The following is a 16,282-nucleotide window of genomic DNA, read 5'->3' as shown; positions in this document are numbered from 1 at the left end:
TCTATGGAATTCTTCTACTAATACAGATCAATGACAAGTGAACAGTAATGAAATCTGACAGAAAATTAAGCTGGTATAGTTGGAAGGTAACAGAGGTTTATGTAGATAAATCCAGCAATGATATCTAAAGTACATTCATAAAATTATGGATAGGAAAGACTACTGCCTACATTTTTACAGGCATGGAAGGCTGAGCCTGCGCGTCCAGAGCCTGTGCTCCGCGGCGGGAGAGGCCACAACAGTGAGAGGCCCGCGTACCGCAAAAAAGAAAAAAGAAAGGACAGGAAAAGCTGGGCATGCTACGAAGCCATAAGAAGTGTGGCAAGTAGATATATGTCTGCTGGGAAGTTCAAACTCAGGAACAGTTTCCCTGCTAAGTGACTGGCTTTTGGTTTGGGTGTGAAAAGAGAAAGAATAGCTCTGATGATTTCTATGTCCAAAGCTGTTGATTACATTTAGGGTACTTTTTTTTCTGCATTTATTTATTTATTTAATAGAGGAAAGTTGTTCCTACTTCTACATGCATGATTGTATTTCAGGCTCCTCACTTTCTCCCCCCTTTGGCCATGCCGTGCAGCTTACGGGGATCTCAGTTCCCCAACCAGGGATTGAACCCAGGCCACAGCAGTGAAAGCCCGGGATCCTAGTCACTAGGCCACCAGGGAACTCCCCAGGCTCCTCTTATTTTATTCCTAGGTATCACACTCCCTAGATACTGTCACATGTTAATCAAGGAAAATGGGCTTTCTAAACTTTAAAAAATTTTACTTTGGGATTATAAATACAAACATAATTCAAGACCCCATTGCATTTCCACTTCGGCATGTTCTAAGAACTTTTACCCTGTACACATAAATAGGAGTAACAATTACGAGAAGAAAACCCTACCCCACACCTGGGCACTGTGCAGTCATCCTGCACTAAAACTTTATTCATGATATCATCTCAAGATCTAGAGCTAACCAAGAGAAAATTATTCTCTGATTACATGAAAGTGAGGACCAATCTGAATTACTACAGAACGAAGAGAAAGCCCTGCTAAGAACACACAGACATCCTATTCTGATCAGTCATTAAGGAAATCTAAGAGTTCATATGTAATAGGAATCACTCCGGAAACGCCACCCGAATTTCTCAACCTGGTTACCTATTCCAAAAGTTCTTTCCCTTCATTGGTAGGAATAATAGAATGTAGGAATAATAGAATGAGTAAAATTAAGCAGCTAAAAACTAAATCATGCTCACAGCTGGGCTAAAGAAACCAGAAAGAACAGAGATACCGGCAGATTTAGATGAAAAGTAGAATTCTATTAGATGAAGAGGGAACTGAGTCACCATGGGAACCAAGTAGAAGAGTATAAAGGTGGTTGGTGGGCCTCACTGGGGCACGTGGACAAATTACTGTTAACACGTCTATCGCTGACCAACACCACGAAGACCTGGGTTCTAATTCTGGTCCCAACACCTACCAGATATATAAAACTGAACAAACTACTCTCCTCTGTCTCAGTTCCGTCCTCTTTCAGATGGGGCTAACACTTCTTACCCTGATGGGAATTTTGTTGTGTTTCTTAATGAAGGTCAGATATAAAATACCTAAAGTGCTCGACACATAATAGACATTCAACAAATGGAAGCAATTTTTATATAATAACCAAACACAAAGATTAAATCCCCATCAAGAGTCTAAGTAGGTGATTGTTAGAAATTTTATATCAAGTCCAGACATGATTAGCAGTAACTTAATCATTTCTACCTTTCCTATTTAGAGTCAGGAAATTCTAAAATTCTTACAAAATGATTCTCTCCTTCTCAGGAGAGATTTAAATAACATGAAATATAAAAGAAATTTCCTTCAAAACAAAGACCAGGGTTAACAATAGTCAATTACGTCTGATCCTCAAGGCTAGACTCTTTGGCAAGGCAACAAATTATAGTCCTTTGAAGCTGTTACCCTTTAGACATTTCTCCATACTACCAATATATCTAAACCACTCTGAGACAGTAAAGCAAGATGTATTGCTGAGTTTTACCAGAGCGTGCTGGTTTTAAAAAAGAAAGAGAGGGCTGTACATAAGGCGCCAAAATCATGACTAGTAAGAGCCGTGGCGTGCTTCAGAAAGATAAAATCAGCAGAAGGTGGTGAAGGCTGCTGTCAAGCACCCGTAGTGCTTCAGATCTGCTGTTACCTACGGGGAGGACTAGCTTAGGAGAAGAGGGAGATTTCTCTGACAGCAGGGCTGTTTCCCCACTCAAGCGAGACCAGATAAAGAACACGGGAAACGCTGTGACTCTATAACCACATTAGGAGATGATGTGCTAATTGTGTTACGTTCTGGAAAGCGAATGAATCCCAACGGACTTAACTACAGTCTTGTAAGGTCTTCAGAACCCAGACCAGAACAGTGAATACGATACCATGGTTTTCTACTGACTACATTTGGATTTTTCTTTTTTTAGCTGAAATAACAGGACGGTGTATGATGATAATTACTCTGTATAAGATTTTGAAAAAAATCAAGGAAATTTTGTCCAGTATGTTTTCCTAGAGCAAGTAAGTTATTTGTAAGGGCTCTGTTTTTATAACAACAAAATGCCCTGCCTTTTGTTAAAGATTTTTCTAAGGTCTATTATTTAAACACATTTGTCTAGTAGGATATATCCAACTTCTGCTCTTCTCCTTAAAAAACAAAACACTGGTTTCATTGTTGAGAATACCACCACTGTTGGAAATTGTTTCAGGAACAGTGTAAAGACTAATATTAATGTTTTAAACATCCTTCATTAAATAATACTTACCTAAAATTCGGCATAATCTTCCAAACAACATAAAATAAGGACTCTGGGCTAAATGCAGTCTGGCTACCTTGCCATAATGCACAGAGTGTCTTTCTAAACTCTTCCACCAAAGACCTAGAAAAGAGCAGGGGATGATGAGACCCTCAGCATTAGTGAGAGGCTGCTATTTCAATACATAATGCCAAACTGTCTAAAATCCACAAATAAAAAATGAAAACATAAAAAGAGTTTGGTCTCTTCTGAACTCAACCTGACAGCTAAGTACAGCATCTCAAAACCCATACAAGGGCTTCCCTGGTGGCGCAGTGGTTGAGAGTCTGCCTGCCGATGCAGAGGACATGGGTTTGCGCCCCAGTCCGGGAAGATCCCACGTGCCCCCGAGCGGCTGGGCCCGTGAGCCATGGCCGCTGAGCCTGAGCGTCCGGAGCCTGTGCTCCGCAACGGAAGAGGCCACAACAGTGAGAGGCCCACGTACCGCAAAAAAAAAAAAAAAAAAAAAAGAAGGAAAAAAAAAAACCCATACAAATAGCAGTGATTATAGACAAAACTAGTTTTTTAACTATATGGTGAACTCTGAGCATGTCAAAGTACTGCCGTACTTGTAAAATAAAGCAATGGATAAGTTACAAATCAAATTACCTAAGGATGAAATGTTTCAAAAAACCCATAAAACAAGTAATAGAATCTCTTTCTCCACCTCTTGCCTTTCTCCTTCCTGCCACTCTCTAGGAGCGCACTCCCCAGACCTCGGTGCGTGACTGCTCATCTCTGCCGCAGAGTTCATCTGGCCACAAAGCTTCAACACTCACCTCTATACCAATGACTCTCAAATCCAAATCTAAACTCCAGATTTTTCTCATGACCACTTTTACTCAGCTGTCTCCAGGTTCCAACAGGAATTTTCTACTGGCTGCCCTCTTGTCTCTTCTAACTCACTGTGTCCTAAACCTGCTCTCCGTACTCTCCCTACGGCCCCTCAGTCTCCAATCGCCCCTTCTCTCACAGGAATACAACTTCCATTTTTTTCTTGGCACATGAGCTCCTGGAATAAAAAAATTTTTTTGAGTGTGCCCAACTTCTGACAAATTCCCTTAAAGAGAAAGAGTGGTCCTTCTCATTCACCCCTTCCTTCTGCCTTCCAGCTAGAATGAGGACGAAATGGTGGTGCGCCAGCACCATTGTGGATGATGTGGATAAGAGTCTCACCCAGGGCTGGTGGGACAGAAAGCCAGAGGAGCCCAATGATTGTGTGAAACAAACCTAGATGGATAACCTCCAACTTTTATGTGAGAAGATAAACCACGGATGTTTAAGTCACCGTTAGTTTTGGTCTTCTATGCATGTAGGTAAGCTTATACACCTCCTCAACTTCAATGACTGTATGTGTCAATACAGCTACCATACTCGTGGAAACCTGGTTGATATCACAGAGAATCTCACTATCTTCTTTCTTAACCCCTGTTATCCAGTAGGTTCCTGAGATACAAATCATATCTTTTACTCCCTAGTACCTGAACCCTCATCCTATGTTTGAGGAACCCCACCTTAAGAGTCAAAGCCTGCCTCCTACTGTGGAAGCTGAAAAGGCCAGGTACTTGCTCTCTCAGCCCCCACCCGCTCCCCCTTGAAGCCAGGACTCAGGTACACGGCCTGGGTATGCCTATTTGAAGCTGGAACAGTGCCAGATTGTTTCTGGTGGCAAAGAGCACAGTCAGGAAGGAGTGCAGGGGCCGAGCAGTCACAGCAGCATCCACCCAGCACCCAGCTCCAGCAGTGCTGGCAATGCGAACTTCGGTGCAGCACGGACAGCGGTCCTAATGGGACACCCTCATGGATGCCTAGACTCCAGACCTGATTTCCCCCGCATCCACTAATGGTAAGCTCACCAACAGACTTTCAATAAATTCCTTTTCTGCCTAAAATGGCCAGCGGCAATTTCTATAATTCGTAACTAAACCCTAAATGACACTAATGCATCAGGTACTACTAACTCTTCCCTTAACGTTTGTGCACATGTATTTTTTCCTCTTCATTTCACGGCTATTCCCTCTAACCAATGACTATAAAGTGAAGAGCCTCCTTGAATGCAGGCACGTTCCAGCTCATCCTATATGCTGCTACCAAAGTAAACTCTTAAAACACCACTTCTAGTGATATCATTCCATCCCTGCTCCAATGCCTGGCTTCACTGCATACTCCACACTACACACTATCCTAACACGGCCTATCCTATTCTCCCTCAGGCAACTAGGCAGAACACTGTCAGATTATAAGACGGCTTTTCAGAATGTGTGGGGATGGGGTGTGTGGGAGCAGGGATGGGCAGGCAGGGAAAACATTACATTAAAATACATACAGATGATAAATCGTAGCCCTATTTCAGTAATGTTAAGATACCCCTTACGGTCATGATGATATGATAAATCTTGCTGAACCCCAGAGAGAACGTGGCTGCACTGAATTTGAATATATATTGGTTTGGTTCTCAATAATCACTTGTCAATTTTTTTCTCCTTCCATATCAGCTAAAAATTGACAGTACTGCTCTGTAATTAATTTGATAACTACAAATTAATGTAATTATCCAAGACAGGTTTACCTAACCCTATCGGACAAATCAATTCACAAAGACTAATGATATTCACGCCGGTCTATACCTAAAACTGTGTTTTCTTCATAGATGTCAATTTTAGAATGCCCAAATCCACACACTCAACAAGCGGAGTGCTACATTTGTCCTGCCTACTCGGTAAATAGAAATAAAAGAATTCTAACAATTATTAAGATTGCTAGCTAGATACTTAAACACAATTGAGAGTTGTCTTGGTGTTTGTTTGTTTTTTTAATGCACGTGCCTATTAACTCAGATAATGCAGTGGAAATCACCAGTAAGAGTCATTTGTTCTGTAGCTCAAAGCCAGAAAGGACATGTTCTTAGACTCACACGTTGCTGTCCCCCTGGCTCCTGGTATGGTACGTTCGCCTTCCTGCTGTCTTCCCATTCCTTAACTCCACAGCAGGCAGCGCTTTGAAATAACAGCAAAACTGCTCAATGTTACTATTTTAAAAGGAAGGGAAAAAAATTATTAGTTTTTAAATGTACTATGAAGTAAAGAAAGCACTCTGAGACCTATACAGTATATGGATTTTGAAAATGTGATATTTCAGTTTCTCATTCAAATGATACTCAATGCAATCTCTTAACATTGCGTTTCTTCATTAAGCTTCCTCATTTACTCCAAGAAAACAATATAAGGGGGACTTCCCCGGTGGCACAGTGAGTAAGACTCTGCACTCCCACTGCAGGGGGCCTGGGTTCAACCCCTGGTCAGGGAACTAGATCCCACATGCAAGCTGCAACTAAGAGTTTGCATGCCACAACTTAGGAGCCCTGGAGCCACAACTAAGGCCCAGAACAACCAAATAAATAAATATTTTTTTTAAAGGGAATATAAGTAGATGACTTTGCAAAAATAAACAAAGACCTTAAAGCAAAATCTCTGTTCCAGAAATCCTCAATTCCCCCTTCCCATCTATATAGCCTGTCACCATTTCTTTCTTTTCAGGGCCTTTGTTCCCAAGTTTTCAATAATTTCCTCAAATAAAAGCCATGAAACCAACCATATTGTTTAAATACACTATACAGAGTAACAAGGAGAATTCGGTAGTGACTAGAATTTCTTCTTTGAGCAAGACTAGATAAGCTGAGAGCCAGTACCTTTAAGGAGAGATCACACATGGCTTCTGTTCCTCATTAGCAAGGTGGCCTTGGGAAAATAATTTACTGTGGTCTCTGATACCACATTAAAATCTAAAAGTATGCAACTTTCTAAATAATTTCTTCTGTATAACTTAGGTCAGCCTTGTTGTCTATTTTATTTTTCCTGCTCATCTTACTTTTTTTTTTTTTTTTTTTAAGCCACGCAGCATGTGGGATCTTAGTTCCCTGACCAGGAATCAAACCCGAGCCCCCTGCCGTGGAAGCACAGAGTCAACCGCTGTACCGCCAGGGAAGTCCCTGCTCACCTTACATTTTGAAGATCTTCTAAACATCTGATCTTATGACCATACTTAAGACTCAACTAATGATTGAACTAAGTTATCTGAACAAGGTTCCTTATAGCCCAGGGGTCTGCAAACTATGGCCCACAGGACAAATCTGACCCTGGGCCAGTGAGCTTTTACATTTTTAAAGTGAGTTTTATATTTTTAAAGAGTTGTTTAAAAGGGAGAGGGGTGTTGAAGGGAGGAGAAGATGTGTGAGGAAGCCTGGATGTGGCATGCAAAGGTTAAAAATATTTATTTAATCTGGCCTTTTACAGAAGTTTGCTGGCCTGTGCTCAAGCCTATTCAAGAAGGAACAGGAACTAAATAATAACAGCTAACAGTTATTTACTGCTAGGCACTGTTCTAAGCACTTCATGTAAATTATATAGTATCTTCCCGACTACCCCGTGAGGTAGACTATTATCCCCAATTTCACTGACGAGAAAACTAAGGCACAGGGAACTGAGGTAACTTGTCCCAAGTTACTAGGCTAGAGTTAGTGGCAGAGACAGGATCTGAACCCAGAGCCTTTGCTCTTAACCATTCCACCAGAAACTAACGTCAGATACTTAAGCTGTGACTGTAACAGTACCTGAGTGACTGAAGGATGGCGTTCATGAAACACGTGTTCCCCAAATTCCGAAGGCCTGTGGCACAAATGGCAGTGGTGCTTCCCTGTAAAATGGAACAAGAGGTGGCCTTCAGTAATACCGAGAGAAGGTCAACTGTTTCAACATCAAAGAAGAACAAAGGCCTATATTTGAAACTCTAACAACAAGCCAGTTCGGAATTGATACTTTTCAGTCCAACAAATATTTCAAATTCTCTTTCTACTCTCTGTAAACGTGTCTGGATATTTTTAGAAGGCTGTTTCTGATCCTAGGATTGTTCTAAATGGAAGTTTATGAGGAAGTCACCATTAATAAGTACTGTGGAGTACACAATGCAAAAACCAGGAAGATCCTTAAATAAGTTTAAGACTTAACACCGTCATAAGACTCTATTAAAGCTACTACAAATTGGAAAAAATATAAACATGCCAAGTATTTCTGTCCCCCAGCTTTTAACTCTAAGCCATGCAAATGACCAATACATGTTTTCCTAGCAATGGAATATCAATCTGAAAAAACTACCTGAACTTCCCTTAAAGACTAAGGCTTTGTTTTTTGATTAGCTGTACAAATGCACTGTGATGTCTGAGTACTACACGTGGTTAGTGAATCTACCCATCCAACCCAAAGCATCACTTTAGCTCTTTCTTCCACGAAATTGTAATACTTAATTGTGTGTCTAAACACAGCTAGCATGACAGCAGAGAGGTAGATGCAGGACAAAATTACTGGTATATTTTACAATATTTAGTCATCTTTAAACTTTGTTACTCCATTAATGGCCATACATTTGGTAAGAGATGGGTATCAGAATGAGGAAGCCTATTCTTTTATGGTGAAACTGTATTAATGAAGGCCCTAAGGAAAAAACTTACCAAAACTTCAGACCCAAAGCATTTTTTTTTTTAAAGATTTTTATTTTATTTATTTATTTTTTGGCTGTGTTGGGTCTTTGTTGCTACGTGCAGGCCTTCTCTAGTTGAGGTGCACGGGCTTCTCATTGCGGTGACTTCTCTTGTTGTAGATCATGGGCTCTAGGTGCACGGGCTTCACTAGTTGTGGCACACAGGCTCAGCAGTTGTGGCTCACGGGCTCTAGAGCACAGGCTTGTAGTTGTGGCGCACGGGCTTAGTTGCTCCGCCGCATGTGGGATCTTCCCGGACCAGGGCTCGAACCCGTGCCCCCTGCGTTGGCAGGGGGATTCTTAACCACTGTGCCACCAGGGAAGCCCCAGACCCATAGAATTTGCACTAGGGACCTTTAACAGAAGGAAGCAAGGATCTTTGGGATCCTACAGAGATGGAGTAATAAGGTACACGAGTAGGCGTTAAGAACAAATGCCTCCTAAGGCAGAGGAGCACGGTGGTCATCCTGACGGAAGGAAGGCACTGACAGACAGACTCGCTGGGGTATTCAGTCACGTCAAGAATCATTAGTACAAGTGGCAAACATTTTGTAAAATATTCCAAATCCAAGGCATACATTTATAAAAGTTTATAAAGGGCAACATTAATGTTAGAACTGTAATCAAACAGTGACTAGATTTCAACCAATTCTTATATTTGAATACATTTTAATTACTTACATTTACTTTTAGTAACTTGCTGTTCAGTGATGAGTTTTCCAAGAGTTTTCTTTTCCTATGCCTGTCAGCTGTGAAAGCTGAGCTATTAAAGCACAAACAGACAGTCAAAAAGACGTTCATACATACACAACACTACACAGCAAGACAGAGTAAACATGGCTGTTCTAAGTATCTAGGGCATGGAGTCCCGGAAGTGACTTGTTAGGCCACTGTGGCCCACAAGTATTTCAAGTAACTGAGGAGTTCCACTTCCCCTGGAAATCCCCACTGCTCCTCCAGCAGGGTGGGACTGGAAGCTGCCACCCGCCGGGCGCTTCCCAGAAACGCTGGCCAAGTGGATGTGGTCTGATGGACAGTCCCTCTCCTCCACCGCTCTATCTACCTAATCAACGGTGAAGCTTCAAACAAGAGAACATCCACTACTCGTAAAAAAGAAAAACACTGGTCTGACATGATTATTCTGAGATTTAACATTAAGTCTCAAATTCTATGCCACTTCTTTCTTAATTTTGATAAAGGTATCATATTTTGTTAGTATGTTGTAATAGATGATGATATAATCTGAGTTTGCAGAATGATAAATTATAGACGCATAGGCATGTATCAATTCATTTGATTCAGCTCTGCTACAAAGCATATTCTAAAACAAATTCTAATTAGCACATAAATTCTGAATTTAAATTATCTAAATGTTTCTCATTGAAAGAGATATTAAGTTTGAAATTTGTTAGAAAATAATTCCTATCTTCAGAGGAAATAATTCCTATCTTCACTTTAAAATTATTATGTATCGGGGAACTAATCTAAAGGAAGTGAAAGTTACTATTAAACAATATAGACTTTTTAAGTCTACCAACTCTTTCCCATCTTCCAAAAGTACCAGGTTAATCCAAAGAAAATACATAATTATTTTTCTTTCCAAAATTTCCACATGAACTGTCTTCAGAGCATCAGATCTAGTGACAGTCAGCTGTTTCAAATCTAAAAATATTCTTAGGAAAAACGTCTTCAGAAATGTATGTCCCTCTCAGTGTACTGGTGACTACAAGGTAAGAAGAGATAATCCCATATGTACTACGATGTTAAGTTATTCCTTCACAAATTCTGTAAGTAAAGAAGTTCACTCACAAGCACAGTGTATGTACTGTGATAATGCCTAATAGTTAACTTCTGGTTTTAACCTATACAAAAAAAGCATTTAGCTTTTTAAAAATATGTTATTAAATTTTATCATCAATGATTCTCAAAATGGCAGAATCCTTTAGATCCACGCTATTTAATATGGTAGCTGCTCACAACCTGTGGCTAATACATTTAAATTAATTAAACTTAAAAATGTAAAATTCAGTCCTCGTCACACTAGCTAATTTTCAAGTGCTCCATAGTCACGTGTGTCTAGTGGCTACCATACTGGGCAGTGTAGATTAATACAACGTTTCTGGTGCGCAGTGCTTCTCCAGAGGATACGCTAAACAGTCTCAAGTAAAACTCAAATGTAATCATAGTTCTTTCATTGTAGCTTCCATTACAGAGTAAAGGCTATCTTTGAAAAAATAAAAATAAATTTAGGTAATGTTTATCGACATAGAAAAAGGACTGCAAAGTAGCTTTTTCAGTGGGACCAAGGAGAAGTGTAGACAAGGCAGTCTGTGACAGCTTTTACCTGACGAAGAAATAAATGGAAATAAAAGATTCAATATCTGCATAAACGCATGCAGGTTCTTGAACTTCCGGTTTTCCCTTTGACTTAGTTCTGATGAATTTATTTGTCATTGAGATGATATAGTCTTTTCTTAGAGAAAACTATAAGTGGCAGGAAGAAATAATTTGGTTGCTACCTACTTCTATAACAAAGAATCAAGTTAGTAAGATCTTTACAATGACATCACCACACCAAAGAGTGATATTTACATAAATTACTGCAGGAATCTCCTACCTCACAGTTAACTGTGATTATTTCAGACCAAATTCAATATTCTAGATCTGTGTGTCTATACCTGTGTCTCTAACCCTAGATATGCTCCTGCTGCTTTGTTCAAATTAAAAGGGAGGAGGCGCTTTGAAAAAGTGAGGAGCCCCAAGATGACAAGCCAAAGTGCACTTAAACCCAGACTGTTCTAATTAGCTTAGATTTCAAAGAAATCGATTCTTCCCTTATCAGCTTATAGTCTATTTAGACAGAGACATGCACAGAGACTTTGGTTAACCAAAGCTAGACAGTGTTTCACTCAAAGAACTTAGGTTATTCCCTCTCAGCACTCAATTTTAAAATACTCTGTTGGCTTCACATGTAAGTTTGCTGAAGGACTCTCACTTGTGGCATGTTCTCACAATACCATTTTTATACATCAACTGTCAAAATAAATAAGATGTTGTAAAGCAATTACACTCCAATAAAGATTTTTTAAAAAACAACAAAAAATAAATAAATTAGATGGCACCTGACAATTAGGGGTGATTTACACAAATTTCACCTGAGTCAGCGACCATTTTCACCTGAGTCAGGGCCACGCTTCTATCCACTGCAGCTTCAAAAGACATTGCTACTGGGGTTTCTGTTTACTGCTTGAATTTTGGGTCTAGTGAGCTTTATCTGACTAACCTATTTGGCTATAGCAAAAAATAATTCTATTCACTTAAGCAGTTTAATTTCTTTATGATGACAAAGCATTTCACAGCTTCCTATACTTTCAAGTGATAAATACTGCCCCTAACAAAAAAAAGGAAAAGAAGAAACTAGGATCTTGTGCTATCACATAGATGCACGCTGAACAATAATATAATTAAACCTATTTTCCCTTGATACATAAATTTCAGAGTTTCTAAGAAGACCTCATAATACATTTGGATAAGGATTTTCTAATATCAAAGGTAACTCTAATGATTTTGTATCATTTTTTGCCCTTCCCTTGCACTACCAAAATTCCCCTTGCAAATAAACTGAGGAGCTTATAAGTTGGTGGATAGTAACTGAAAAACAGGCTCTGGAGCCCTTGCACATGGTTTATGACAAATATTAAACAAAATAAATGCTGAGCTATGATCACTGACTATGGGCATTTTCAGATACCCAACTCCAAAGTTTACTTTGTTCACATTTCAATCACACTAAAAACGTGATGAAGTTATGGAACTCATAAACAAAAATCCCACTCAGAAATGCTGAAAGACCCCTCAACCCCACTCCACCCCTTCTTTCCCAAGGCCTATTACTTACTTTTCCAAGTTCTGTAAGTGTTCTCTGACTTTCTGTACCAGTCCCAGCTTGGTGTCATTAATCACAAAATCATCACAGCGATAACTGCAAGGAAAATATTAATCAATGTGTGTAAAGAGCTTGAGGAAACCACAGTAATGAAATCACTAAAAGGCCTGGCTACTGCCAAGATGATCACATGCCTCTGCAGGCAGTTACTGTCAGTGGTGAGTTTAAAGAGGACTTGGAATCCACAGTGGAATGCTTTTCGAGAGTCCTTTATAAAAAGCCACGTAGGCAATGAACACCAGTTTCTTTACACATTTTTATTCAAAAGCTCTTCAATTCCTCTTTCAAAAATGAAATACGCTACTACACGTGTTATATTCTTTTCAGTGGTACACAATACATGGAAAATGAAATACAAAGCACCAATTCTGTTCATGTAGCACGAAGCCTAAATCTTTAATGTGATCCTTCCCAACTCAAATTAATGGGGAGTTTGCAGGCAGGAGAGATTTAAGAGAAAAGCAGGAAAAAAGTAATTAACATGTAGGGATATTTGAATAAAAAAACTAAAAGCCATATATTTCACACATAATTTAATTTAAATAAACTGAATTCAGATGGTTGAGAAGAATGAATCTTTTCATTCCAAGGTGTTAGAAAACAAAAACAGTGGCTACATCTTTCAGGAAACCGATAACCGCTTTGAAGAAAGACATTTAAGATGTTCCTTAAAACTGATATTGTGTGTGTGTGTGTGTTTTAGCGAGTCAATAAGCAAATAATATAAGGAATCACACATAATAAACTTTAACTTGTACATTAGCATTCAATTTTCTTCCTAGAATAAGGCCAATTTTAATAAAAACAACTTACAAGCTAGTACCAAAATATTCTTTTGAACTGCAGCTTTGTACAAAACCACTTATTATAACTACCAAAGAATAATGACAATAACATTGCCATTCTGAGCAAACAAAAATTTTGAATGCATAGCAATTAGTAAAAATTAGGTCATCTCTAGCAGAATCCAAAAAACATGTCTTACATACCTGAAACCAGTCTATAAAAAAATTGTGACTAGGATGGAGGAAAGTAATTTTTTAAAAAAAAGATTACAAAAAAAAAAAAAAAAAAAAAAGATTACACACAAAAGCATGGCTTGTGTCTCTTATTCACAGAATTCAAAATGTGAGTGCTTTTGAAAACTTTAAGTAAAATATATATGTAATTATTTATCATGCCCCTCCGCATTAATTGACTGCCTGTGTTGTCAATCAAGAGTCTCTAACGTATTCTCTCCAAGCTCCCGTGGTCAATCCCTAACGTTTCTACAAATAGCAAAAGCTACCTTTTACATCCTAGACCGTTTCTCTATGATCAAAGTACCAGCAATGGCAGGAAAATAATTCCTTATCAGTTTTATGACAAAGACATAAAGGAATTAAATTAGTGAAAAGGCTTAATTCCTTGCTTCCTGTCAGCATAAATGTTAAGAGGGTAAGGTCTACTCTGCAAATCTGGGTTTAAGGCACTTGGTTCCTCCATGAACCTCAGGCATTCACTAAAGAATGAAATTGTATTGTTACTCTAATTCCTGCTTACATTTTCATTCTATGTTTGCATAAATATATGCACGTATTTTGGTTAAAAGAATACCCAGTGTTCAAAACAAAAATAACTCCAAATGCTAGTGTTCATCTGGGGAATGAAGTCTAAAAGCAAATTCAGATCATCTTTCATGTATATACATGCTGCTAGAATATCTCATTGAAAAGTAAACCCCTTAGCTTCTACAAAAAAAAAAAAGGTTGCTTTGTTTAAAGAAACAAATTGGGGCTTCCCTGGTGGCGCAGTGGTTGAGAGTCCGCCTGCCGATGCAGGGGACACGGGTTCGTGCCCCGGTCTGGGAAGATCCCACGTGCCGCGGAGCGGCTGGGCCCGTGAGCCATGGCCGCTGAGCCTGCGCGTCCGGAGCCTGTCCTCCGCAACGGGAGAGGCCACAACAGTGAGAGGCCCGCGTAACGCATAAAAAAAAAAAAAAAAAAAAAAAAAGAAACAAATTGTTTCAGATTATATGAAATAACTGATTTTTTTCTTATTAATTCTTTTTGGTGTGACATGAATTCAGCCTTTAACATTTGTTAAAGGAACGTTTTTCATATATTGAAATACAGATTCATTTACGGCCTTGCTCCATTCTGAACTAAGCTGACTTAACTGGGTCTAGTTGCTTCATCTCTTTGAATGTTCATTATTAAAGTGAATAAGTTTCTCTAGACTCCAGAGCTGTTCTAATGTGACTAATGCAACTGAGGAAATGCATTTTAATCTTTTAAAATTTTAATTGATATAAAATTTTATTTAACTAAAGCAGTATAAAATATATTTCCATTAAATACTTTATGGTTTTGGTAAAACTATATTTCACTTTTATTATGACATCATATAAGATGTACTGCAGTGCACAGTGTGGGTGCACATGTCATTTCTAGGATCACACATAAGCATATCACCAGTCTAGTTTATGTCAACAGAAGGTTTCAGTTATTTTTCTATGCAATAATGAAGCGCTGTAATGTGCTTGTTTGAATACTTTCTGCGGACAGCAGGAGTTACAGTGATACCTATGTAAATAGTAATTGGTAGTTAAACTGAAATACTTATTTTAATAATTAATACAAATAAATTATTTTTCTGGGTTAAAAACTAACAATGAAAAAAAATTTTAACTTCCAAATGAAGTTTGGAACTTTTAAAAAAAGATTGCACACAAATGTGTAATTGACAACATAGGCACACTAATGAGGCAGTATCGAGTGGAAAAGGTGTATCACAAATTTTATAAATAATGGCAATTATGACTTAATACAGCAGAGCCAAAGTAATAAGCTGTGTAAAAAAAGTTTTAAGATAATAAAGTAGACAATATTGAGTCATTTTCAGCAAATGCATAATAATATAAGTTGCTTCTCTACAGTCAAAAAATAATCAATGAAATTTGTCACAATCAATGAAATCAGAATGAAATGTATAACAAAGAAGTTTCTTAGTGATTTTAAGGATTTGAGCTTGTAATTCTGGCAAGCTTTAAAATAGCTTGAATTCCTGCTCAAGAAAGAAAACCATTTTTAGATGGAGAGGTGAAACATTAAATTATTATTTCAGTTAAGGGAGTTATGTTTTAGAATTTGAGATAAAGATCAAAAAGGATATTTTACAAAAAGTAAAAGATCTTCAGTTGATCCATCAAGCAACTGTTAGTGAATAAAAGACCTTTCTAACATTATTCAAGATCAATTCATTCAACATTTGAAAATTGTAAGTACTTTTACTTTTCGCTTTAGATGAGTTTTACAAGACAAGAGACAACGGCCAGTTAATACTTTGGGTATGTTTTGTTTCAAATGACTTCCAAATTGAAATGTCTTCATCTATTTGCAACCTTAAAAACAATCAACCGCATGTTGTAAATATTTTTTAATCTTTTACATCTGTCACTTTCAGCTAGACAGGAAAAAGTTTCTATCAAGACAGACAAGGACCTGCTACATGGGATCAAAAACCCGGATTTAATGGAATTATTTCCCTTATTTGATCCACTGCATATTAACATATTGAAAATATCTGTGCTCTAAAGTAGACTGTATCATGGATGCAGTTATTAAAATTGTTCAGTATACATGTGCAAATGCTCTGACTCATCACCAGTTTATGGAACTGTTAAAAGAAATGGAAGATAATGAATTAATGACTACATGTTCTTTGCCAATGTTCACTGCTTGAGTCATGGAAGAATTTTACAAAGGTTTACTGTACTCTTAACTCTAATTCAAGATTTTCTTGAAACAAAAGAAACACCTGCCAATACTGAACAAAGAGAAAACATCACAGCATGATTTACATTTTTTCACCTATATCACAGTGCACATGAATGAGCTAAATTTAAAGATCCAAGGAGAGAATAAAAGCTTGCTTGTGACCTAGCTAGACAGGTATGAGAATTTATGTTAAAATTTAAACTATTCATAATACAAA

At 38.2% G+C, this 16,282-nt stretch overlaps 1 protein-coding gene across 2 annotated transcripts in view; it reads right to left on the bottom strand.

The window, feature by feature from the left end:
• Positions 1-16,282, bottom strand: part of USP3 (ubiquitin specific peptidase 3) — a 91,486-nt gene that overhangs the window by 34,915 nt on the left and 40,289 nt on the right. For both annotated transcript variants that reach the window (XM_065871497.1, XM_065871498.1), the window contains 5 exons: positions 12,260-12,343; positions 9,043-9,124; positions 7,439-7,521; positions 5,744-5,857; positions 2,800-2,913 (listed from right to left, as the gene is read on the bottom strand). In XM_065871497.1, the coding sequence (XP_065727569.1) occupies positions 2,800-2,913; positions 5,744-5,857; positions 7,439-7,521; positions 9,043-9,124; positions 12,260-12,343 (477 nt within the window). The remainder of the gene's footprint in view (positions 1-2,799; positions 2,914-5,743; positions 5,858-7,438; positions 7,522-9,042; positions 9,125-12,259; positions 12,344-16,282) is intronic.

This window comes from Phocoena phocoena, chromosome 2 (genome assembly GCF_963924675.1).
Source record: "Phocoena phocoena chromosome 2, mPhoPho1.1, whole genome shotgun sequence".
NCBI classification, from domain to species: domain Eukaryota; kingdom Metazoa; phylum Chordata; class Mammalia; order Artiodactyla; family Phocoenidae; genus Phocoena; species Phocoena phocoena.
This window is presented reverse-complemented; position numbering and strand designations above follow the sequence as displayed.